This window comes from Sesamum indicum, linkage group LG6, assembly GCF_000512975.1.
Source record: "Sesamum indicum cultivar Zhongzhi No. 13 linkage group LG6, S_indicum_v1.0, whole genome shotgun sequence".
Lineage (NCBI taxonomy): Eukaryota > Viridiplantae > Streptophyta > Magnoliopsida > Lamiales > Pedaliaceae > Sesamum > Sesamum indicum.
The window spans coordinates 7844478-7870881 of NC_026150.1; the positions used below are offsets into that span (position 1 = coordinate 7844478).

At 37.1% G+C, this 26404-nt stretch overlaps 5 protein-coding genes and 2 non-coding genes across 11 annotated transcripts; 4 read left to right on the forward strand and 3 right to left on the reverse strand.

Moving 5' to 3' along the window:
• LOC105164037 lies at positions 978 to 6206 on the forward strand. 2 transcript variants are annotated; one of them, XM_011082584.2, is made up of 2 exons: positions 978 to 1145; positions 3659 to 6206. In XM_011082584.2, exon 2 carries the CDS (start codon positions 3938 to 3940, stop codon positions 5939 to 5941), a length of 2004 nt encoding a protein of 667 aa, XP_011080886.1. In that variant the 5' UTR covers positions 978 to 1145; positions 3659 to 3937; the 3' UTR covers positions 5942 to 6206. The 2 variants fall into 2 exon arrangements, with proteins under 2 accessions (XP_011080886.1, XP_011080887.1); XM_011082585.2 differs by having other exon boundaries at positions 3664 to 6206.
• Positions 6038 to 9508, reverse strand: LOC105164038 (aluminum-activated malate transporter 9-like). Its single transcript, XM_011082586.2, has 6 exons — positions 9104 to 9508; positions 8794 to 8934; positions 8447 to 8716; positions 8222 to 8361; positions 7997 to 8143; positions 6038 to 7681 (listed from the first exon to the last, which is right to left on the reverse strand). The coding sequence occupies exons 1-6, from the start codon at positions 9396 to 9398 to the stop codon at positions 7085 to 7087; spliced, it is 1590 nt and encodes a 529-aa protein (XP_011080888.1). The 5' UTR covers positions 9399 to 9508; the 3' UTR covers positions 6038 to 7084.
• TRNAG-UCC lies at positions 11038 to 11109 on the forward strand. The gene has a single exon. It is a non-coding gene; the product is annotated as a tRNA-Gly (tRNA).
• On the forward strand, positions 11162 to 15926 carry LOC105164039 (calcium-dependent protein kinase 1). 4 transcript variants are annotated; one of them, XM_020694308.1, is made up of 11 exons: positions 11162 to 11794; positions 12450 to 12593; positions 12895 to 13047; positions 13390 to 13505; positions 13573 to 13740; positions 13912 to 14039; positions 14121 to 14220; positions 14674 to 14872; positions 15073 to 15111; positions 15228 to 15426; positions 15506 to 15926. In XM_020694308.1, the coding sequence occupies exons 1-8, from the start codon at positions 11230 to 11232 to the stop codon at positions 14743 to 14745; spliced, it is 1446 nt and encodes a 481-aa protein (XP_020549967.1). In that variant the 5' UTR covers positions 11162 to 11229; the 3' UTR covers positions 14746 to 14872; positions 15073 to 15111; positions 15228 to 15426; positions 15506 to 15926. The 4 variants fall into 4 exon arrangements, with proteins under 4 accessions (XP_020549967.1, XP_020549966.1, XP_020549968.1 ...); XM_020694307.1 differs by lacking the exon at positions 15073 to 15111 and having other exon boundaries at positions 15161 to 15426; XM_020694309.1 differs by lacking the exon at positions 15073 to 15111.
• LOC105164040 lies at positions 18057 to 20986 on the forward strand. The gene is made up of 4 exons (XM_011082589.2): positions 18057 to 18431; positions 18888 to 19037; positions 19746 to 19817; positions 19985 to 20986. Exons 1-4 carry the CDS (start codon positions 18210 to 18212, stop codon positions 20651 to 20653), a joined length of 1113 nt encoding a protein of 370 aa, XP_011080891.1. The 5' UTR covers positions 18057 to 18209; the 3' UTR covers positions 20654 to 20986.
• Positions 21325 to 21408, reverse strand: TRNAL-CAA. The gene has a single exon. It is a non-coding gene; the product is annotated as a tRNA-Leu (tRNA).
• Positions 22493 to 25505, reverse strand: LOC105164041 (reticulon-like protein B2). The gene is made up of 5 exons (XM_011082590.2): positions 25132 to 25505; positions 23695 to 23875; positions 23464 to 23605; positions 23063 to 23132; positions 22493 to 22974 (listed from the first exon to the last, which is right to left on the reverse strand). The coding sequence occupies exons 1-5, from the start codon at positions 25340 to 25342 to the stop codon at positions 22805 to 22807; spliced, it is 774 nt and encodes a 257-aa protein (XP_011080892.1). The 5' UTR covers positions 25343 to 25505; the 3' UTR covers positions 22493 to 22804.

Below are 26404 nucleotides of genomic sequence, written 5' to 3' on the forward strand. Positions count from 1 at the left end.
TTAGAGGGATTCTAATTATAGTCGTTTAATGTTTGAATTGAATATAGATCGTAAAATAGAAATGCTTAAAATTATAAAAAAATGTTATGGCAGAAAAAACTATACTTGGGGTGTGGAGATTGAAGAACGGTAATTTATAGATTTTTTTAATTGTTCGATTTTTTTCGGTAAATGTAATTTTCATAAATATGAAGAAATATAGTACAACAATCATAAATCAGGTAGTGTTTTCATCGACTTAATTGTACGATTTTATATGAATCATACATTTGGGAATAATTAATTGGGCACGACAACCAACATTCTATATGTTAGAGAGTTCAATAGAAGAAAATGTGAAGCCATTCATCATAACTACTAATCAAGATGAAATTAGACTTTCTATTCTATATATATATAAAGAAAAATGATGTTTTTATGAATAGATTACAGTTATATTATGAATACTAACAATCAATGTATATCAGTTATTAATATCAAATATGTATAATTAATAATAATGACTATTATAATAATCAACAACTACTATTAAAGTACAATAATATCCACACATTGATAGGGTTCGAATCCATGACCTCTTAGTCTTGCAATATGAACTTCACCAACTAAACTAAATTTTATTGGGGCAAAAAGATATTTTTGTTAAAATTAAATTGAGCTGAATTAAACAAATTAAATAGCATTATAATTACAAATAAGATGTTATTGATTATATTTTAAAAATTATAGATTAATTATTATATAATTGATTTAAATGTGATGTGTGAACAAAAAACCATTAATTGAGATATGTACATTGTATTTTCCACTGAGAGTGTAAACGTAATTATTAAGGGGGCTAATAAGAGCTTAATAAGGTAACCCTGGCTTAACGTACGCCGTTTGTTTGTATCCTGCGCCGCCTTGTCAGTATCCGTTAATAATTTTCCCCATTTTGTTCTCGCACTAAATTCAGACGTATATATAGATACACACGCTTGAAAATCAACAAAATCGCACATCCCTGTCCCTATTTTTTGTTCCTCGCCGGCGCTCACGAAGCCCTAGCTCCTCTCTTTCTTGTTATATATATATATATATATATCTTGTATCCATAATATCTCTGGTCTTTGTTGATAAGCTGAGTTACTGATCGAAATCAAGAGGTGAGAATTTACCGATCTGTCGTATCATTTGTGGTTTAACGATTGATTTTGGTCAAATTCCTTCTATTTGATGTGTCTGAAGGATTTCCTGTGGTTGAGTTCTGGATTTTTCTACGAATATGTGGTTTTTTGTTTTTGTTTGAGCTGCTTTTGTTTTGAAGCTGAAACTTAATCGGTCATTCACGGAGTTTTAGTTTAGCTCAAAAGATTTTTGGTTTTTGACTTTTTTGCGTATTCAGACCTTTCTTCTGGCGCATCTGTCGCAAACGAACATATGGCGAGCATATGTCTTATTTCCGTTGTGTGTGTTTGTGGTTTTTTTTTTTTGTTTATCTGTATGAATTTCTTTAAGCATGGCTGCGTGTTGTGTGACGTGGAATTTGATTGATTGGTTTGTTTCTGGTTTTGTGTTCATGGTGTTTTTAGCAGAGATCTGCTAAACTAGTTGCTAGTTATTTTGAAAGGTTAAGTTGAATACTTTTTGGACTAGTGTTTTCCATGGTTAATTAAGTTTCGGAAGGAGTTAGGTTGAAGTGTTTCCCAGTTGATTTAGAAAATGAGAGAATTGGGAAAAAGGTAACTAAGTTTACTGACTTATTATGATATTACTCTTTAAGATTTCAAAGTATGGCTGACTCCCTATGATGTAAATACTTCTAAAAAAGATGTGTGACCCGATCTGATACTCCGATAGGATGTAAAACTCTCTGATACTCCGATAGGATGTAAAACTCTCTGATACTCCGATAGGATGTAAAACTCTCTGATACTCCTTGGATGTGTATCCAATGTATCAGAACTTGGCCAATTTGATCCTCGTATCTAATAATTTCAACACAGATATTGGACATGTCTAAAGCTAGTAAACTATGAAATATGTTGTTGAAAGGTATAAAAGCGTAAAAATATTATAAATATGATTGTGAGACAAATTTATAATATGATATATTCTTAAATAAACTGCATTGTTTTGATTAGAAAAAAAATTAAACTACATTGTCTGAATGCTTTTGTGTACATGTTCCATCACTTTAGTCTTTTTAAGCATAACATGATTCTATTTTTTATAGGGATTAATAAATGATATATCTTATACTATTTTTAATCTAATGAGAATTTATTACTTTGTTTTAACATATCCGAGCTGTGTTGTATTGTAGATTTCCTGATTTCCGTATCTTTGTGTCCATATCTTACTGTATTGGTATCAGCAAATTTGTACAAGACATAACTGACTCCTAACTCAATTGTTACACATTGTATCTTTCACATCGGAAATTTCCCAGGCTAAAGTTTGATTTTAAACTTTGTGCTTGGTGAGATCTTTGCTTGATAGTCAACTTGGTCTTGCTGTTCCTTTCAAAAAGTAAAGAAATTGGCTAATGTAGATAGATAGCCACCAGTCCCACTAAATGAAGTCCGTTGATCTATGGCTTATTTTTTGGTTTTATTAAGACTTTGTTTAAGTGTCAATTTGTCTCACCTTTCGGAGTAAGTAGCACTTCAATTCTCGCTTCTTTCACTATTTAAAGACTATCATTTGATTTCGGCATGCTTGAATGAATATAAAAATAGTATATACGCATTCTCTTTTCCGTTTGCTTACAGGATATGTTCATCTGCATATTTTTGGGATGATGCTCTCTACGTTTATATGTACACTTACATGCATCAAATAATTAGACACAGAAGTGAGAAGACATTTTCATTCAAACATGAGATCAGTTTCCCCACTCACATTGATATGAATTGAAGCCCTCTCTTTTGATGCAAGATCACCAGTCCATTGCACATGATCTTGATGGAGCTTCTTTGTTGTCATTTCCTTCAATCCATTTGCCTGAAAGTTAAAGCAGAAGTGCAAACTGTTAATCTACCTTACTTACCTTATGATTTTTAGTTAGAAATTCATGCTAGCTCTTTAGATCTGTGTGACAGATTGCCTTAATTTGAAAAGCCAAAAGGTAACAGTATACATTTTTGCTAATATATTAGCGGGATGATCTACTAATCCCGGAGTTAACGTAGTTTTATGTATGTGTAATGGGATACTGTTTTGTTGAGACTTTTGCTGGATGACTTATCTGGGTAAGTGTAATGTGATTACAATAGTATTGACCTGAGGAGGACAAGCCAGAGAGGAATAATGGTTTTTGCTGAAGTAGAGACATTGAGTTTTCAATTTTCAACTGTCTTTCCATCTATAACCTGAATAAACCTGGAAACATGGATGGTTTTGACTTAAGAACTATATATATTCGTCACTGCTTTGCTTACAAGTTTGATTAATCACTGTTGTTTATAGTGGTAGTTAATGATTTTCAATCTTTCTGTAATTTGAGTTGTGGTTATGGATTTGCAAAGTGCCAAAATTATACCAAATTACCAATTTTTCATTGTTGGTGAAACAAGAAATTAGGTTTGCAGAGAAGCATGCTATCAATGCAACTTGATCTCACTTTTGATTGGAATCATGTATCTGACGAGTGACCACAAAATATGATTCTTTGCAGAACAGGATGACCTGCTGCCATATTGTATTGGCGGACTTCATGTTCATCTGAAAAGTATCATGTGTAACTGCTGGTGATTGGGGAAATTTCAGACCTTTTCACAAACAATGGATCGTTGTGATACTTCGGGGTTTGTGAGTGGGGGTGGGATGTGCTCTTTCGGAGACATCTAACCCTAGTTTTGTAGCTAAATTTCCTTAAACCCGGAAGTCAGGCAGACTGTTCTTTAGCAACTGAGTTTTGGTTCAAATAAGAGTGTTGCACTGTAGTTATTTGGTCATGGATGCCAGATTCGACAATCTGGGTTTTGCTGCTAACCCGCAATCAAATGCATTTAAGAATCTGTGCAATTCCATCCAAATCGGAGGAGCTGGAGCTGAAGTTGTGTATTGTGCAGACACAACCCTACGACTTGATTCACCTGGTTTTGCAAATCCCTTCATCTCTGCTCCAAAGGGAGTCAAACGGAAGTGGAGTTCTGTAGGTGGCCCTGTAAATCAGCAAGCTAAATCTTCACTAGGCCTCCACCTTGGCCATTCATCAAGCTCATCAGACAGTAAAGGGAGTACAGCAACTGCAGGCACCTCGTTGTCTTCAGCTAAAGAAACTGAAGAAGAGTCCTCAATGGATCTAGAATTGGACTTTACTCTCCATCTTGGCAGTGATAAATCATCAAGCATGGAAAAATCAGCCGACTCTAATTTGAAATCACAGAATGTGTGGCCTAAGGTTGATCTGCAATTGAGCCTTTCCAGTGGGCCTGCTGTATCTGATATTACAACTGTCCATCCGAGCCCCAATGTACCGGAAAATGTTACCAAGATGTTTACTGGATATGGAGGTCTGAATACAGATGAAGTATCAACAGGAAGTCCCTTGTTGCCATTGCAGACTGTACCCAACATGGAAAACATTTACTTTCTTGACCAGTCTCTGGGACAAATCAAGCCAACATCTCCAGGTCTCTCCTCGAGCACAGTAACAACACCAAAAAGCTCAGTCACCTGTACTTCCGGGATAACAAAGTCACAACAGCAGCGTTGTAGCAGTACTAAACAGTGTCAGTTTCAGGGATGTTTTAAGGGAGCAAGAGGGGCATCTGGTCTTTGTATTGCTCATGGTGGTGGACGCAGGTGTCAGCGCCCTGGCTGCCACAAAGGAGCTGAGGGACGAACTGCATTCTGCAAGGCGCATGGTGGTGGTCGACGATGTGAATTTTTAGGATGTACAAAGAGTGCCGAAGGACGTACAGATTTCTGTATTGCCCATGGTGGTGGTCGGCGCTGCAGTAACGAAGGTTGCACCCGAGCTGCCAGAGGAAAATCTGGGTTGTGCATTCGACATGGTGGTGGCAAGAGATGCCAGAGAGAGAACTGCACAAAGAGTGCTGAAGGTCTTTCTGGTCTTTGCATATCTCATGGAGGTGGTCGCCGATGTCAGTATCCTGAATGCAAAAAGGGGGCCCAAGGAAGCACCATGTTTTGCAAGGCTCACGGTGGTGGCAAACGTTGCACATATCCAGGGTGCAATAAAGGTGCAGAAGGAAGCACCCCTTTCTGCAAAGGGCATGGTGGAGGAAAACGATGCTCGTTCCAAGGAGGTGGGGTTTGTCCAAAGAGTGTCCATGGAGGGACCCTTTTTTGTGTAGCACATGGGGGTGGAAAAAGATGTGCTGTTCCAGAGTGTACAAAGAGTGCTAGGGGCCGTACTGACTTTTGTGTTCGTCATGGTGGAGGCAAGAGATGCAAATTTGAAGGTTGTGGGAAAAGTGCTCAAGGAAGCACAGATTTCTGCAAGGCTCATGGAGGAGGGAAGAGATGCTTGTGGGGTCACCCTGGTTCTGAATTTGGCCAAGGTGATGTACCTTGCAACACATTTGCTCGGGGTAAAACTGGACTCTGCGCTTCTCATGGTGCCCTGGTTCAGGATAAAAGGGTTCATGGTGGTGCAACTATAGGAATTGTCGTCCAGGAATCTAAAGTCAATCAACCTGTTAAGATGAATCCAATCTTCACAGTCGAGGACATGAATGTTGATAATGCAAAAATGGAGAACAGTGTTGTGACTTGCACCGGCAGTTGGGATTATTTTGGTGACCAGCCAGCTCATCTGCCTGTTGGAAGCAACGCATCATTGGGTAAGGTCCCAGAAGGAAGGGTGCATGGAGGGAATCTGATCGCAATGTTTGCAGGCAGTCCTGTTATCAATGTTGCTTGCAGCGGAGACATGGTTGGTCCACCAGAACCAGAAAAGGCTTTCACAACACACAAGACCTGGATGTAAGACGGAATTTCTAGCTTGTTTTCTAATATTATCACTGAAGCACTGTTATTAGACATGTAATTTTGTTGTTACATTTCGTGTCGTCTAGTGGTTTGAATATGAAAAACTCTGTTGTTATGTGTTTGACATTGTTGCAACTTAGGCACATGTTGGCAATCACGGCACCTTGGAACTGTTTGTGTGTGGCTTGTTCCTGTATTATTTATGTAAATAGTTATTGTTGTTTTCTATTGGTTTCGTGGCCAGTGTTGGGTCAAAACAGATATTCTGTTGTAAAAAAATAAGGTTTTTAATGCTTATCATTTTGGTGAAGCTTCTTTCTATTTTCTGAGTAAATATTTCTTGGCAAACCCTTTTGAGGTTCTAGGTTGATTGTACACAATCACAGCGTGATGTGTGCGTGTGCACGCAGACTATGTTGCATACAACGGTTACTTGCTGTTTCTCTACCATTGATGCCTTTCTGTGCATAAAGGTCTTGATTTAGGGACCTGTTTATTCAAACTCATCTATCCGAAAAAAGTCGGACAACGACTTGAGAAGAACAAAAGCATTTGTGAATGATTTTTTCTTTCAAAATGTGCCCAACTTGGGAAGATTTTGAAGATACTACAAGCAAATATAAGATGCTGCATCCATTTTAACTGACCATGATTTATGATTTTTGGTCAGCGTGCGCCGTGTAGTGTTGTTCCACAACTGCGAATAAGGCTGGATATGCCCTTTGTTCGGACACTATTACAAGAATAGATTCTTGAAATGATGTTAGGCAACTAGCAAGTGAAGAAAAAAAGGATGCACAAAGAAAAATGAACCATTGAGTAGCATTGACAGATGGAAGGTGGAAAATCTGCGTTTACTTGTACAATATGGCCCAATTTCAATGCAAGAAAAATTGACTTCTTTCCTTTGTTTATCGTTTTCTTAGTCTTGCACTGGTATTGACGAACCGTATTCAACACGTGCAAGCATTCCAATACCTTACATGAGGATCATTTCAGATTATGCAGCACAGAGAGAGGAATCTGAAACCATTGTAGGAAATTTTTTTCCGAACCACCTTGATGTTTTAGAAGTTATTACTGATCCTTTGTGGCCAAAAATCAGTAACTATGCTACATAACAGATACAGTATGTTCCTATCTAGAGAGCTTCCTGTTTAAATTTAGCCATCTTTGAGAGTTGATCAACTGCTTCAACCAAGTGATCGAGCCGAGCCACAAACTCGATGAGCAACGATGTAAATGTTGCGAGCGATAGTGTAGCAGTAGTCTCAAGTGCCCGCATTCTAGGAATTGAGTCTGAGCTAAAACACCCCTCTTCTTCAAAAGCATCGACTTCCCTTGATGGCCATGAATACAACCTTCTTGATTGCTTCCTCATAGTCTCGTGATACGAGTCTAAAGGCTGAGATTGGGGGTCCGGATTTTGTCTAAGGAGTCTGTTGTCAAGTTCAGCCATGTGGTTTGAGAGATTAGAAAAAGAAGATGACAATGCGCGAGAGAGAGTCCACTGTGGCTTAGATGAGGTGTCTGTTGGCTCAGACGTGAGGAGGTATGAGTGCACGTCTATTGCACGTTGGAGTCTTTCTGTTGAGCTATGAACCCTTTTGAGGAGGAGAGTTTTGAGGCTTCTTCGCATGTTGCAGATGTCCTTTCCCAAGCACCGGACAAGCTCTGCAGCCTCGGTTGCTGCATCTTGGATCTCTTTTTGGAATGCTACTCTGAGGTTATATGGGGCCTGAACTTGCACAGAAGAATAGCGATACGTCAGCTACTCTGATCTCATTTTGATCTGGTTGCAACGGTATTCAGTTAGATGCTTTTATTCATGGAATAATAATCAGAAAGGTATTTACTTATGTTTTAAGTGCACCAAAATCAGGGCACCATATCAGAACAAGCATAAGGTATAAATTCCTATGCGGATAATTTTGTGGACCTTTGCTGAGAAGCCCTTTTCGGGGAGTTCCAAGTTGTTAGGACCTCATTACTTTTAGCATAACTTCACAAGTTTTTCCTTACAGAAATTACTGTTAGGAGACAAGCAACAGACCTGAATTTCTGAGTGTAGTACACCATGGATTGCCATAACCTCATAAGCACAATATCGCAGGACTGCGCCAACTTTGACATATTCCGACCATGGATAGAAGAAGTTCTGGAATCTCCCATGAGGTGGCTCCCATTTAGCCGAATTAGCCTGTAATGAAAAACGAGAAACACATTAGATATTTGTTATTCTATAGCTTCATCATGTCCAGACAAAGACAATTAGTACCAAAGATTCTAGTTTCGCTGAGGAGTTTAATGTAGATTGGCATTTTTTATACGCAGGTTCATCTGGGAAGTCATCCATGACCGTCTTTGTCAGCTCGGGATGGTCTGATCCATCGTCTTCTATGTACTTCCTTACGCATTCTGAGAATCAAAGAAAGGAAAAACTGGAAAGATTGAAGCCATGCATGTAAACATAAACGAATGGAGTTCACTTAGTTGAGAATACCTTCAAGTGCATCAGCTACGGAGGCAAAGCTGCTGACAATTTCCTTGTGTAACTGTTCCCCAGCCCATATGGGAAAAACTAGTACATTCACTACGACCGCTACAATTCCTCCTATAGCAATAGAGTAGAGCCGATCCATGGCTGTTCTGATCGGGTTTCCCATTCGATATCCAGAAACGATGATTAAACAGTAGGTGAAAAGAATGACTCGGAATCCATACTCGTACGGGACTAGTGATGGCCACAGCTTCATGAATGATGTTACGGCTCCTGCAGCATGTCAAAACAAGGTATCTTAGTGTGTGCATGGATATTAAGATCTCGGGTTGAAGGAGTTAGCTTCATACCAACAATGAAGATGCTGAAACCGATTATAATTGGTTCAGCAACTCGTCCTGTTCTCAGGGCCAACTCTGCTACAGCAATGGCCATGACTCCAGCCATCAGGCTACCAATTGCTCTGTTGAATCCTCGGTTAAATGTCGCACCTTCACAAACGTAATGCCGGACATTAAAAGTTAAGGTAACTATTAATTTGATTTTTATCGCTGAAAGACTCACTTTTAGTAACATAGATAGACATAATAGAACTGCATGATCTATGAAGAATTCTATGTAAAGTTGTGTGTGTATGCATAGCGGTCTGCATGCACATACCAACTGTATATTCAAACATGATGGCGACGGTGAGAATTGACCAAATGATATTGGCGCCAAAAACTCGATATGGTGTTTGGCATAGTATCAGCAGGGATACAAGAAGAACTGCAAGGCCCACTTTAAGTGAAAATAGTACTCTGTTGCTGTCTTCTTTGCAGAACTCCCACACACTCAGAACGCAGTTTTTGCATGACATGCTAACTTTTTCTTCGTGTTTCTTAGTAGTTTCTGATAGTTTAGCTTTGGTGATGGGAGGGATATCAATCTGAATACTACCCTTTTTGCCATTCATTCTCTAATGAAGTAATATGAGTTCTTCCAAGTCTTCTTAGACACTCCTATAACTGGCAAGGATGTAATAAAGAGACGAACAAGCAATGATCAGCATACAAGGGTAAGTGAAAATTGAGATGGAACGACTGAGAGAAGATTGAATGTGATTTAAAGAAGTGGATTTGCTAAGTGGCTGATGCAACTAGGTGAAGAAAACGTGTCGAGTCAGGATGTGATGCACAGCTAAAAAGAATAATACAGCAATAATAGAAGGAAAAATGGAGTTAAAAACATGGATAAAAGATGCTTAACTTCAATAATGTTGCATGGATAGAGAATTAGAATCTAAATATATTGCACGACCCTGCAGCACTCCTTTTCCATGTTCTTCAAGAAAATATCTTCTTATGTCACTCAGAACGAAAAGATGAGAGTTTCATTTATGCTAAGTAAGAAACTGAAGTCATGCAGACGAGAAAGAACAATAATATGAGCACACTTTTGCTTTTTTAGTTTTGATGTTCCAGAGGCATACTAAGCTATTCGATGCATTAAAACCAGGTAATAGAAGCCATCTTGATCATTCTCCATGCGGGAATATTACATCTTATGTGATGCCTACGAGCCTAATACTGTCCTACGTAATACGTGCATTAACACAACAACTTGCTACAATCATAGTAATTGGAATATGTTTCATTCCTCCAACAGCCTCTCCTTTTACCTAAGCACATAATTCCCCCCCTCCAACATAAGATGTAAAGAGTTATGCGTATGTTTGAGGATGCCCAATTTTGTTTATTATAATTTATAGGTCTATCTTGACATAAGCAACTATTCATGCATATTATTCGGTTCCTCTGTGATGCTAATCAGACATAAGTACGTAAAAGATCCTAATACTGACCAACCAAATTGTATTGTTTGAATCAGAAGGAAATGAATGTTAAAAATGGTATTTACTTTCACACAGATTGAGAATAACGAGCGAGTGAAGAAAATGGCCCGTGTATTAGTATGTATAATACGCGTCTAACACGCATTAAAATGGATTAACCACAGCTTCATAATAATACATTCTCTTCACCTTGTGGTAGAATTGGATGCCTGCGAGAGTCAAAAATCATTGGAGTTCTGTCAAATTACCAAGGTTCTTGATTCTGTTGTGTGTTTATGGAGTGGTGAAGATGCATGAGGACCAGGACCACTCATGTACACCTCAAGGATCCTGTTCCTGTACCACACCTATGAGTTCCAAGTGTTCAAGTAGCACTTTTTCCTGTATTTTTCTTGTGGGCTTCCACAATATCTGGACACTTTTATAACTCTTCCAACCATGTTTTGATCTTTGGTTTTCCAAATGAATTAAACCAGGGCTAAGTACATCCACATCCCCTAATTTATGGTCTATTCTACAAAATCATTCATAATTTTTAAAAAATTGCATATACACCATCCAAAAATGTCAACATTATTTACATAAACCACCCATACTTTTTAGAAAATTATACGTACACCCCAAAGGCCAGCATTATTGCACAAAATATCCTTATCCTTTTGCTGGGATTCATGATTTTTATAATTACATAAAGATAGGAATGGGTTGTGTGAATAATCAATTACTGGTAAAAATTTATTTGATAACAAATTATCAGGCAGCGTTTGTAGTCCAACGGTTAGGATAATTGCCTTCCAAGCAATAGACCCGGGTTCGACTCCCGGCAAACGCAAATGTCTTTTGCTTTTATTTTAATTTTGTTTAACTTTTTATTGACACTAATTTCCAGTAAATAATTTCTACTCGTGACCTCCGTTCTGCGACGACAGTTTGACTTGGCAGTCAAAACAGTATGGGTAACAACGGCAGCACCTCCGACGGGCCCCCATCTTCACGCCGTCCCTTCACCGGCGGAACAGGCCGAGTCCTTGGCCGCCCCATGTCTGACGTCCACTCCGCCTACACTTTCGGCCGAGAACTCGGCCGTGGTCAGTTCGGCGTCACCCACCTCGTTACGCACCGCGTTACTTGCCAGACTTTTGCTTGCAAATCAATAGCCACGCGGAAACTCGTAATCCTAGACGACGTCCGTCGCGAGGTGCAGATCATGCATCACCTCGCAGGCCACCGGAACATAGTGGAGTTGAAGGAAGTGTTTGAGGATAGAAATTATGTGCATTTGGTGATGGAGTTGTGCGCCGGCGGCGAGCTTTTTGATAGGATTATAGCAAAGGGGCATTATTCGGAGCGAGCGGCGGCGGGGCTGTGTCGGCAGATTGTGACGCTGGTGCATACGTGCCATTCCATGGGGGTTATGCATAGGGATTTGAAGCCTGAGAATTTCTTGTTTTGGAGTACGGATGAGGATTCGCCACTCAAGGCTACTGATTTTGGGTTGTCAGTTTTTTTCAAGCCTGGTGAGAATTTAGGATTAAAATTGCTAGTTCAGATTTGTATGGTTATATTTCGTGGAATTGATGTCAAAGGGATTTAATGAACTTTTAATAGTTTGGGATGCCTTATCATTTCAAGAGTATGAGAAATGGTGGATTTGGAACTTCATTTACTTAAGTTTCAGGATTCAAATGGTTCTTTGTTCTTGTATTCCATAAAATGCCTATAAGAATTTTTGTTGGTCTTTTGTATCAGTTACATGTAATTTACGGAGATGTTAATTGAGATTATGAGATTGTTATAAATGAGATTATGTGAAAACTGGACATGCTAAAAACATGGTTCGACAGAGATTGCTGATACTTTGTATGAAAGCGCTGCTAAGAAAAGGGGCAATGCGCCATGTTTTGTGCCATGGATGAGAAGTTCAGCATTACAATGTATGCAAGTAGTGTTTCTAACAGTTTTCACAACCAAAATGTTGATGATAATATCTGTCTGTACTCTGAAACCCCATCCATCATTCTTTTATGTGCATGTGTGTGTTTGTGGTTCTGTTCACACCTTTACACTGAGAACTGCTCTGCTTTATGGTATATCTCAGGGACAAAGTAGCTTTGTCTAGTTCTTTTGACAAAATGCTATTGATCTATACCCATAGATGATATATTATTGCAGGAGATGTATTCAGAGATCTTGTTGGTAGTGCATACTATGTGGCTCCAGAAGTGTTGCGTCGAGAATATGGTGCTGAAGCTGATATTTGGAGTGCTGGAGTGATGCTATATATTTTACTCAGTGGCTTCCCGCCCTTCCGAGGAGGTAAGTCTTGATCTATGATAACAAAAGATAGCCCTACCCAAGGGGGAAAAGGGGCTTAGGAAGGAGCCATTATTTTAACCTTAGGTTGTGAGTACACTTCTTAGTTTCTGCTTACTTTGTACAGTTGCTTAATGAAATATTTAGGCTCAATAAATGTATGCTTTATCTGTTTCTTTTTTCAATATTTGCACATGGCACCTGGAGGTGCTTGATTAATCAATGGAAGGTGAAATGAGTCCGCCTAGGATCTCATAACCAAATTATGATATGTCGATGATCTTTTCTTTTTATTTATTTCCAGCAAATGAGCGGGGCATTTTTCTTGCGGTTTTGCGGGGACATCTCAATTTCGCATCTGATCCTTGGCCATCAATTTCAAGCAGCGCGAAAGATCTTGTGAAGAAGATGCTCCACACTGACCCTAAAGAACGGCCTACTGCTGTTGAAGTCTTAAGTAAGTTTCTGCTCTTCATTAAATCAGAATACCTATAAGATATTTGAGCACGTAAAACCAGTATGACCCTGCACTCTACAATACGTGACCTGGGTCGCCCAGAATATTTTATTTCTTGATCACACAAGTGTTTATCTTGTGTCCTCTTTCAAATATGAGCGATCAGCTGTCATGGAGCTATGTCTATTCATGGAGATTACATGAATGTAACTTATCTTTGCAGTGCAATAAACACAAATAAAGTTATCTTATTTATTTATTGGTTTTTCTTTTTTATGGTATCACTATCAATACGGTTCAGTATCAGTACTTATACAATGAACCCAACCTTTGGATTCTCAGATCATCCATGGATGAGAGAGGATGGCGATGCATCTGACAAGCCCCTTGACGTTGCTGTCTTGACTAGAATGAAGCAATTCGTTGCAGTGAACAAGTTCAAACAAGTCGCTCTTAAGGTCAGACATATGCCTCAATTTGCGTTTCTGGCTTATAATGAATTTTAAATGTCTGTGTTGTTTCTAGGTGATTGCCGAGAATCTGTCTGAAGAAGAAATCATAGGCTTGAAGGAGATGTTTAAATCCCTCGATACAGATAATAGTGGAACAATTACTTACGAAGAATTAAAAACTGCTCTGCCCAAGCTGGGTACGAAGTTTTCCGAATCAGTAGTCAGGCAGTTAATCGAAGCGGTACCATCTCTAATTCCTTTCAGAAATAAAAACTCTTGTATTTTAGTTCAGTTATTGTTTCCAGATCATTGTATTGCTTGGATAAGTTTATAAGCTTTTTAAATGTCCTATAAGATGCATAAGAGCTTCTAAGTTGTAGTAGACTATATTGGCATTGGGTTGTTATTCCAGGCTGATGTAGATGGAAATGGAACGATAGATTACATTGAATTTATAACAGCTACAATGAACATGAGCCGAGTGGAGAGAGAAGACCGACTAGACAAAGCATTTGAATATTTCGACAAGGATAAGAGCGGGTACAACTTGGTTCTCGTGAATTTTTCTGCCAATTATATTGGATATTATCGGCTGCTTTCTGATCCTGGCATGTGATTTAGGTACATCACCATGGAAGAATTGGAGCATGCATTGAATGAATACAACATGGGTGATGCTAAAACAATGAAGGAAATCCTTGCCGAAGTAGATACTGACCATGTACACCTCTTTTTCCTTCTTTCTTTGGCCAGAATTTCTGGTCATCTTTATGCAAAATGACTTGCTGTGGCCCGAGCATACACTAAAACCAAAATTTTAATTAGAAAGAAACAGCAAAAAGAACTTTTCTCTTTTGATTTCTTTTTTGCTATATAAGTTATTCCAGATGTTATGACCATCCTCATCTACTCAGGCCAAAAAACTGCTGTTAGACTTTCCTTAATCCACCTATAGATGATTTTGTTTGGACAATTCTGTTTTGTTTGCCTATAGCATATTGTTTTCCAGTAACTTCATGGTCCTCCGTTATTTTAGTATTATTAGATTTCTTTAGAAAGAAGTTAACACGAGAAGGGCCTTCTCTATGAGATGCTCACTCATGGGAGCTGACCTTGTAGAGAATTCTAATATACTGCTCATTAGTATATCATGCGTTGTTATGTTCAATGGCAGGATGGGAAGATAAATTATGACGAGTTTGTTGCAATGATGAGGAAAGGCAACCCAGACTTGGGCCATGAATGAAGCGCAAAATTAGATATAAAATGTGATTCCGATGATCCAACAGTACACATCTTTCCATGAGCTTTGTATTCTTTAGCTCTGTAGTCATGCAATGCTCGTGCAACAGATCATTTCAATTCCATTTTAGGTACCCAAAGCGCCAAACTTTCCTTTTCTTGTCCGTATCTGTCTCAGTTGAGATTGGCCTATAGTTTACTTGCAAATGACTTGTTAGGATTAAACTGTGTTGTAGTGCAGTTGTACTGTTTAGATGCTAGGATATGCAACTAATACAAGTCAATAGTTCCTAAATTATGCACATCTAATACAATTGATGCTTTTCACTAGATGTGACTTAATGCTGGTATTGTCAAGGATGATTAAAAGGTAATGTTGCTGCAAGAACATGCTTGTTGTTTATTTGTACTTTGTGCAGGTGACTCCATATGGGAGAGTTTGCTCATGAGCAAAATATACACTTACTATATACAACCAATTAACAGAGTTTAACACATTTTCTGCTACTGGGACGACAAAGAATGCTACGGCAACCGTACATTACAACAGTGCTGAAGCCAACAAACAAGGCAACAGACGAGTAAACAACCAGACGGCGTTTCCACCTTTTTGCCAAGCCTGCCTTCGGTCGAACAATCTCACTCCCTTGATGGGTCAAGGGAGACCCTGGCAAAACTTGACCGAGTTGGTCTCTTGTAATTTGATACATTTTCATGAATGCGATGTCTGATAAATTCTGATCAAGTTCTTCTCTTGATTTCAGAACCTTTGACATGGTGGCAAGAAAGCTTAGCAAGTTTGTGATGGCTGCTACAAGAGAAAGAGTGAAGGGAATCCACCAGTCGTGGCAGCTTGTGGAGGAGGTGATGGTGATGGAGGCAAGGATGACAGCTTGAAATATGAAATACAAGTTGACATTCTGGACAGCTTTTGTTTCCAGGTTCCTTATTCTCTGCTCCTGTTTCTTGTTGGTTTGGTCAAGTTTGTCTATCTCTCTCTGAATTCGATCCTCAGAGCTGCTATTCCCTTGACTTTGATTCATCTTAATACTCGTCTCTCTCAAACAAACAAACAAACAGACACACACATACACACAGAGGGAATGAAGGTGATTGCGTTTTTGTATTTTAAGGAAGCCTACCCGAACTTGTGACGTGCACGTATTGTCCATTAACTTATTTCTATGAATTTGTCTCAAGTCAATGGCTAACCTGTGTTGTGCTTACCTAGAAACGATGATTAAGAGGAATGATTGTACAAAGACAACCCACCAAAACCATTAAACAAAAACAAAACTTGATGCTCTCATATGAAACTTTAAACAAGTTGAAGTTGACAAAGCCAAGCCGGCCCTTCATGTTCATGCTCCTTTAAATTAATCAGCTTTCATTGCAACTCCCAAAACAGAGAGAGCAGCCTAATAGAAACCCAGTGTTTGAAACTGTCCTTGGATAATATAAGCTGATGACTTTGCTCTTACTTGGCGTTTCATAAATGAGACACATTCTTGCTGGTGTCGGGATAAGCTTATAACTCCATTCATCTTATAGTATATTTTCAAAAGATCTTATTTATAAAATAAGTTGTTCAAATGTTTTGATAGAACAAGATTCCAGAGCTTATAAGATGTTAGTAACGACAAATTTGTAATTAATTTAAAAGAAATTTGTGTAAATCTTAAAAATAAAATAGCGACTCCTTACCTTTTTTTCTTTTTTTTTCAAAAACCTTATAAATAAAGGTAGTCGTTATGATTTGTTTTGCATCTTATTGGGAAGGGAATTCTTACTTAAATTAGGTTTGGCTGAACAAAACAAATCATAAAACAAGTGTGATATATTCACTATGTGATTGATCTTTTTTTGAATTGTACAATATTTATATGATAAGTATATTATACAGATTATATAATTAGTTTAGGTTCAATCAAATTTAATTTGAATCAAAAAAAAATTGAATTAGAATTTTTTTCTGGGACTATAGCAACCAATTCGTCTATGATTTAAGTCAAACTAGTAAGAAATCTTAAAAATAGGCTATCTCCTTCTTAGAGTTGGGACCTTTTTCTCACCTTGCCCAAGCCCTAATCTTGGGCCTTGTACGACTATCACATAAACTGAGCCCAAACCAACTTGTCACACGCCACGTAATCTGGCCCTATCAAGACATTGTCCGTATGCATAAGAGTTTGTTTGGATAAGGTATAAACGAATCCTATCATCTAAAGACCACGTTTATCAGGAGATATAGGATTGCAGGGCCTATGATCGGACTTGGATTGAGCTGAATTTGTGGGGACATGGAACCCAATGCCTATTGATGAAGGCCTCTATGCCAAGAAACAGAGATGCAAAAGTTGAGCTTGTTGAAACAACTCTATGCCAAGACCTCTCATTTCAAAGGAGCATCAAGGATGAGGTTAAAGTGGTATAAAACTTTAATTTCAAAAGTAATTATGTAGAATTAAAATGATAAATCAATTAAAAAATACAGTAAAACTTCTATAAATTAATAATCTTGGTACCATGAAATTTTATTAATTTAGAGATATATTAATTTATCGATAAATTAATATTTTATTAATTAAAAGAGAGACTTTTTAAATTCAGCAAATTTAGTACACATGTATTGAAAATAAGTGATGAATTCATATATATTTTATTGATTATATTCATGCATCAATCAATTTTTTATAACTAATTAAATATATTCATGTATAATATCAATTTATTGTATACAATTAACTATTATATTCATAGATACATGTATCAATTCATTGGAATTACTTAAATATACATGTTTACATTTATTTTTTTGCACTTAAATAACTATTATAACCAATTAAATATATTCATGCATGATGAATGAAACATATACTACATAAATCTCAATATGATAATAAAATAATTTATAACACCCAACTATGTCTTTTCATCTAAAAGTCAAAATCATTTATGAATGATCAAATGCGTAAAACATTACAGACTTCATATTTTAGTAAATTACTATAATATTTATAATTGTAATATTTATGAATTATTAATTTAAAGTTTTAATGGGACCTAATATTTATAAAAGAATTTTTCAAAAAATTATTATTTTATTATCTTATCGAATTTGATGATTTTTTACAAAGGCCCAAGTTGGGACCGAAAAATTTTATTATTTTAGAAAGTTTATTAATATTTAGAGATTTTACTGTAAAAACAAACAGTGTTAGGATAATTTACTCCAAAATAAAATAATCCCTAAAAGTAAAAATTTGTAATAATGATCTATAAAGACAAATACAAGTTGCATAATAATTATATAAGAAAAAGCAGAAAAATGAAAATACATCTCCTCTTCCCACCATAAAAATTTGGGAAGAAAGAATCCTCTCATCAACTTCAACACCACATAAGAGAATTCAGAAACAAATTGGGGATGAACTAGGGTTTTTCTGCTTTGAAAAATGCATCAAACCCATGATTTCAATCTGTTTATCTGTCCCGAAATTTAGGGCTTTTACTAGTCAGTCTCAGACTAATCTGATGCTGAGTTCAAATTGCATTCATTCTCTACCTCTGCGCCCTCACCTCTCAGCCTCAAGTCCTGGATTTAGCCCTTCGAGGTTTACCTCTAAATCGCCTTTTGCTCCTGCCTTGACCTTTCGGGTTCTCGAAACTCATCACAGGTTCTCAACCAAGGTAAGTAATTTCTGGAAATCTATAGGAATATATGACTACGTTTCTAGTTGCGTATGCTTGGGGTACTAGTCTTGGATTCATTGTTGTAGTCGAATCTAACAAGTAGCTGAGATAAGGATTTGGTTTTATTAGTCATATGATTTTACTTATGTGTCTCTGAAATTATTTGTTTACATGTGGATTGATGCATTTATCGACCTTACTGTGTTTTTTAACGTGAAATTATTCAAGTATTAAAAATACAAAACTGGATCTCCATAGGTTACTTATTTATGTTAGAAGTAAGTTGATGCTAGTCATAAAAATCCAATGATAGATCATAGGCAACATGCAAACACAATGGTGAATTCTTTAAGAATGGCTATGATTTGCTTATGCATGATATTAGGTATCTCTGTGAATCTAACTGGCATTTTATATATATTCTGGTGTTGAGTTCTGTTCTCTGTGTTGTAGAAGTGGAAAATCTCATGCTTTCGGCATGAAGAGTTTCCATCTGGAACTCCAAATCCAGAGTCTGCTGAGGAGCTTCTGCATGAGTCAGAGAAGGCAGATGTTAATAGAACAAGTTCTGAAAGAAGAAATTGGGCGACAACTCTTAGAGAGGTTAGAATGCATTTCCCTGTCTGATGGTTCTTGAAGGTAGTCGTCTGGTGTCTGTTGTTGATGATGACACGTTGGTAGGATGGATGTGTAATATCCTAACATATGTAGCAGCCTGATCTTACTCTTACCTGGTCATGTTGCAAAATGAGTAACTATTTCTCATTATGTAGAAGGATAAAATATTAGTTGATATGAATTCTTCTTACGGATCAGATAATTTCTTTTATTGTAACTCTTTTAGAGAAAACTCATATAGCCACTCTGCTGAGGTTAGAAAATATGACTGTTGCTGGAAGGCTTCGCGGATCAGTATTTTTTTGCATGAAGAATCATATAACATTGTCATTTTCCTTTTCCTATCTTCCTAAGCAAATGGAAAAGGATATAATGAAATTCTGCAGCATTTTTTGCAAGGTCTAGTGTTAAAAATTTGGACCTTATTTCCACTTTGAAATTGAATAGTACATCACTACCCACAAATGTATGTTTTATGGAATATTTGGACGGGGAGCTTCAAGATGATCAACTTAACATGTGAAAAAGAACACATTAGATGAATACAAAAAAAGAAAAAGAGTTTCCAAAACTCCTTATGCTAAAATTCTATTTTTGAATGCCGCGTACATAATACTACAAGGGATGTCCAAATATAATAAGAGTGTAAGCGATGGATATATCAAAGAAGTATTTATCAAATTTGTTTTTCAGGTTGTGGGTGCTCTGTTTAGAGTAATTGGGAGACCGTGGACTGTACCATGGACTGCAGAGACCATCCTACAGGTAAGGTTCCTCTTATAAATGACATAAATCTAAGTTTATGAAACCCTTTTTGCCAGAAATTTGTAAAAGTAGTATAAACTCATTTGAATGTTAGTGTCAAGTGAAAGAAGAAAAAATGGTGATACTAACATATTTTTTTCACTTTGTTTAAAATTATGGTGATGTAGGTAACACTCCTTTGGATTGTGTCATTCTGGTTTGTGGGATCATGGATGATCCCCTTTGGAGCTCATGTTGTTGGCTTCAGTAGGGAATCACTAACTTTTAGAGGACAAGCTTTCTTCAGCCTTCTAACAGATGTAACTGAAGGCCTTGCTGGAATTTTAATTCTTCACCGCTGTTTGTCTCGGTTTCGTCCCCTTCCATCTGATTGGTTCAAATTTAGCCTAAAAGGCAATTGGCTGGTCGATGTCTTGCTTGGATGTCTCATGTTTCCATTAGTCAACTGTCTCTCACAATTCAACCTGGATTTGCTGCCTGTCTTACCTTCTACTCCTGTCGCTCTCTCCAGCGTAGAGCAGTCAATCTTAGCACGGGATCCTATTGCAATGGCTCTTTACGCACTTGTACTTGTTGTCTGTGCTCCTCTGTGGGAGGAGATTGTATTCCGTGGTTTTCTTCTGCCGTCGTTGACTAAATACATGCCTGTGTGGTGCTCAATCTTAGTCAGCTCAGTTGCCTTTGCGTTGGCACATTTTAATGTACAAAGGATGTTACCACTAATTTTTCTTGGGGTCGTGATGGGTGTAACTTATGCGAGATCGAGGAATCTGTTGCCATCCATGCTCTTGCACAGCCTGTGGAACGGCTTCGTATTTTTGGATTTGATGAAATGAAATACCTGTATTCTTTTCACATACTAGTTCATAATCTGTAGCCTGTTGACCTCGAAATCCCAAGCAGAGATGGAAGAATAGGGCAGAGACAGTATTATTACACAAGCGATAGTCAAATCCTTGATCGGGTAGAATCAGTCCTGCATAATATGTTGCATGAAACAACCTGGCCATTTCGTTTCTTGGCCCAGTTGAGGAATGGGAACCAACAGAAATTTACATGAGGTTGTAATCTGCATGTTGTAATATTGAATAGGTCAATCATCTGTAGTGCAAGTTGTAAATTTTACTAGAAACTCCGAGTTATGGAACAATGAACGAATGTTCCTCAAATTCCTCTCGTTCTCCTTATGTCTTAAAATTCTTCTGTAGGCAAAGAGAAAAGGAAAGCCACACGATTTAGACTTTCCAAGCTTCTTTTAATCACGTCTGGCTTCTTTAGCTCATACAATCGGACAAATCAATGAAAAACCGAGCTGCAAGGCTGGTCAGGTCCCACTTATGTTCAGTAAAAGTAGTGAAAGTTCAAACATGTTTTTTAGATATTAAAATAAATAAGAGTCAGAGAGAGCCCACAAGTTCGAAGTACTAAACAAATTAGTGAGCGTCTCAGAGGTGTTGTGTTCTGTTAACTGGAACTCAAGGTAAGGAAAAAGAGAGCATATTGAAATTGTCAGAAGTGGGATTTGAACCCACGCCCTCTCACGAGGACCAGAACTTGAGTCTGGCGCCTTAGACCACTCGGCCATCCTGACGTTTGCAAGGGGTTGTGACACTACTACATATTGTATCTTTGTTATACAAGGAAAAGAACACACCCACCCCCATTCAGTTAAAAGAATGTAGAATCCAAGAATAATACGTCTACATGATAAATAATTTACAAGTCTACTACGGTTCCAAGACTATTAAATAAGATTTTGTTTAAATTGAACACTTGTTATGTAACTAACTATTCTTATCGAGTCGTAAATAATTTACCTGAAAAACATTTTGAGTGTAATGCTTAAAACTCAATCTTTAGTGCATTCCGTTATGAGAAACATATAATCATTTGATTAGAATTTGGTCAGCGATTTTACACCTGAATGAGAAAATAGATTTTTTTGCTATCTTATGTTATTGTTAGAAGGTTGTTAGTTCATAATATTACAACTTTGATGTCATATCTGAAGCATTCAGTGCTTAAAATATTTTATACACGATAATATCGACGATGATAACTCCATTTTTCTCATCAAGACTAGCAGCTAACAAATTGCTTATCTTAAGATGAACAGTGGGACAGGTTGGACTAACCCAACCCAAAACTGGATTCAACCAATTAAAAAATGAGTTGATTCAACCCAAACTCAGGTCTCAAGAATCAATACCTAGACTAGCCTGAGGCGGGTCTGTTTGGTTTTTATATATTTTTAACTATTATTTTTTTATATATAAAGTTTCTTGTGATTAAAATTATTATTTATCTATTTATAAGAATAATTATAAATTTAAGTAATTATTTATAAAAAAAAACTCAATATCACTAAAAAAAAATTAAACAAGCACATTTGAACTTGATACATGCTTGATTCGACCCTGTCCAATTGAGGGTGTGACTTAAAAATGAACCCAATTGAGGTCAACTTAAAGACCCAGAATTGCCCAAGACCGGCCATAAACAATAATAGGTTGGTTTTGTCTTGAACTTTTTCGGGCCGGTCTGTGACTGACCCAACTCATTGTGCACCTTTATGCTCATCTATGAGATTAGAGTCAGATGCATTTAACTTCATAGAACGCAGAGCACTGAAGAGGAAAAAACACATGTTCCAAGTTCCATCTATACGCTCAAAATGAAGCAGAAAAGACCGAGAATTTTCACTCGAGGAAATATATAAATTATTGCTAGAACTGGACATTAAGCAAAACATTACACTTCACAGATACGCAACGGATGATGCTGTTTTCTACGCAGTCACATAAACACAAGATCATCGATGATCCAGCTGCTGATATCCACCGAGATGTCTCATAATGATCCAAGACTAATCCTGGTGACAATCTGAGATCCTAAGAAAAAGCAACATAGAATTTCTATCCTACCACACTGTCTTGTGAACTTGGAACTGTATTATCTACGACAAATAGACAATTCTAGAGATATGCTCAGTCACTCTTTTTATCTTTCAATGGCCCTCTAGGGATCTTGCTCAAAACTTTAGCATCAAACACGGCGTATTGTTTCTTGAGCTCGGCTATTGCCTTCTCAGCATAACAGTCCACCTGGTCCTCATTCTTCTCATAGAGGAACGGCACAGTGAATAGCAGCAAGGTAACTGTTGAAACCAATGAAACTTGCATTAAAACCCAGTACACAATGGAGAAAATTTATAGTAGTTATTATCATCTGTGATTAGACATTACTTGAGAAGATCAGTGTCATGAAGTCACAGATACCGCCAACAACTGACAACACCCACAAGCCACCAATTACCTGCTCCATAACGGCACAGGACAAAAGAACAAATCCATTAATACAAAATCCTTGTGCAGGAGAAGCTCTGGTGATGCACCAGTTGACTTCACTTATAGCTGTACATTCATAAAATTATGCCATAAAATGTACTTAGTATCACTTGAAATGGACATATCAGAAGCAAAAATTTTAGTTCGCTGCATTAAAAATTACAGTAAAATTTAGACAACCACCCATCATTCAGATATGGAGAATTAGAGTAACAATAGAAATTACTTCCCAGTTTGAAAGCAGGTAACATGCTTGCATCAATGATTAATAGCTCGGTTAGAGAACAGAAACTACATACATAGAGAAATTTCTTCAAGTCCTTTCCAGATGCGATATCCCTCAGATCTGCAAAGACTCGATTGATCTCAATCCTCAATGCAGATGCAAACTTCAAAACAGGCTCCTCTGGCAATACAACTTCTGGAATGCGTGGTGGAGCTCTACAAAGAAAGACAATAGATGCAAAAGATAATTTAGTTACAATGATAACTATCAAAATAGATGACTGCTGAACAAGACAGTAGCTCACTTTTTGACAAAGGTTGATGCATTTGACAACAAGAACATAGCAACCAGCCCAAGGATCAATCCATGACAGATCAACGTCAGGAAGTGGTATTCGAGTACATCAAACAAAAACCAGAGAGCAGCAGCCCCACCTAGCACTCCTGCTGACACCTTCTTGTCCCTCCATAGGAGCACATCGGCACCTGACCATCCAGAACATTCGAATTACTACCTTACATACATCTTTACTTGAACATCATACATAGCATACTGATGTCTTATAAAATTATTTCATGTTCCCTTTTTTTTTTGACACCAATGTATCACAGCCCTCTAAGCTCAGAAAGCTGAACAGACAGATATATGTTATTCGTTAAATCCACCAAAGCAGAAATTATCATCCTTTACGCAATCAAAAGCTAAAATTATAACAGCAGTGATGTTTTACACAAAGTTAAACATGATAACACACCCTTCAATGACTACTTATATCCAAGAAAACAAAGACCTTTCAAACTTTACCCAACCAAAAGCTATGAATGAACCATAAGTTCTTGCTCCACAAACACGAATAAGTAACTCAAAGTTACACACTGAATTGAACATCCTGTTGGTAAATTAATAAATGCACTTTATTCAATTGACTACCTTAGATCTATCTCAAATAATCAAGAATCCCAAAAATATGAAGTGCAAAAAAGAGCAAAACACAAGGAAAAATGAATGACTAAGAAGTACAATTCTAACTTCAGATTGGAAGCTCCATGTTATGTGCTCCCATATTAAATCAGTACCAGAACACGCATCCATTGAAACAAACAGAACCCAATTACAGATGCATCTCATGAAACCAAATTTAAACAACTAGAAAAAAAAAAACAAAAAACGGTTTCCACTGTTTTGCGGGCGCGCGCACGCACACACACACAAAAAAAAAAAAAAAAAAAAAAAAAAAAAAAAAAAAAAAAAAAAAAAAAAAAAAAAACAGAAACAGAAAAAAAAGGAAAGGGAATGAGAACAAGAAGAAAAGACCATAACACAATCCCTGATACATATAATAATAGAAAATAGAATGTCTAATACCGAAAAGATTGCGAAGTACAATAAGATAGTAATGATCCTAAGAATGCCATGGAAAGTATAATATTCTCGATACTCACACAAAATTGCAATATCCAAAAATGGCAAAGTTAGAAGTACGTTCATACTTCACATCTCAAAAAGGCAAAAATTTCGAGAAATGACCACCATGGCAGGCTACATCCTCCTCCCAATCAAAATTAATAACAAAAAAAAAGGAGACTGTTAAACTGCAAAATCCACAGAACCCAACAACATACGAATCAGAATCCATAACACGCTCTTATTCATATACTCGTAAAATTCCATATCAAAATCCAACAAAAACTGAAAATTCTGATCATGGCTTGTAATAATATTTGTCTTTCTTTGAACGTACCTTGGCCACCTCCGAGGATTTTGTGGACAGGCTTCTCCCTGCCAAAGAGGCGATAGACCTTGGTCTTCAACCGGGCCTTCCTGTCATCATCAGAGTCCGACGAAGACGACGACGATGACGATGAAGACGAATCATGGGCGTGCATTTTGTCAGTAACCTTGTCGATCAAAGACTCGCCCTTGTTCTCCTCTTCCTTGTGATGATCCGCCATCCCGGATGAGGAAATTTATACAGAGTAGAGATGCACGCAGATGATGATGATGATGATGATGATGATGTGTGTGTAACAACTGAATGAATGAATGAATCTTGAAAGTGGGAATGAGAAAATGAGATTCTGGTGTGCAATTTATTAATTGCGACCGGAGGAGAGCGTGCGCGTGGATGGGGAGATTCAATCTGGGACGTCGACATTACGAGGGTCCGCATTTTAAGGTGTAGATTTCTCCAAATGTTTGTTTTTTAATTTAATTTTTTCTTTGTGGTTAAGTTAGAGTTAATTACTTAATATTGGTGTCTTCATCGTATGGAACGTACCAGAAACCTATATTACGTGTTCCTGTTACACACATTCAAATACATACTATATACTCTACTTTGTCCAAATTTAAGGCTTTGTTTGGTTTCCTCTTGTGCCCTTTGAAATATTATACCTGTTGGATATTAGGTTGGGTTTGTGAATCTGTAATTCGATGATCATTCATAATGATATAGAGTTTGAAGTATTTTTGTTTTTTGACATTAAAATTTTAGAATAAATACCAATTAAAAATTCAAAATGAGTTAATTAATAATTGGGTCTCAAACCAAAATTTATAACAAATTTGGGCCTTAAATTAAATTATGAGCGTCGAGTTAAATTTGGGTCGCATTGTAATTGGATAGATTGGTCCGAGAGTGTAAGATTATTTTTTTATTTTGGATTAATTAAATTGGGTTAGAAACATGTTCAACAATGAATTATTAAGAAACTAATCATCAAAGGTCATGGTGTTTAAAGCTAATAGACGCGAGCCCAAATTACTTGATCCTTCATGCTAAATAAAAGCCTCCACCACACAACCAGGGGGAATAAACACATTCCACATGATACAACATACATACAAGACAAATACACACAACAGAACAAATCAAAATGACTCAAGTATGTTTTAAAAAAAAATTATTTTTAAAATTTAGTTACAATCTATATTTTGTAATTAATTACAAAATTAGCAATTGAAAAGTTATAAATATGTTTTTTAAAAATCAATTATGTAAGCGTGGAATTAAA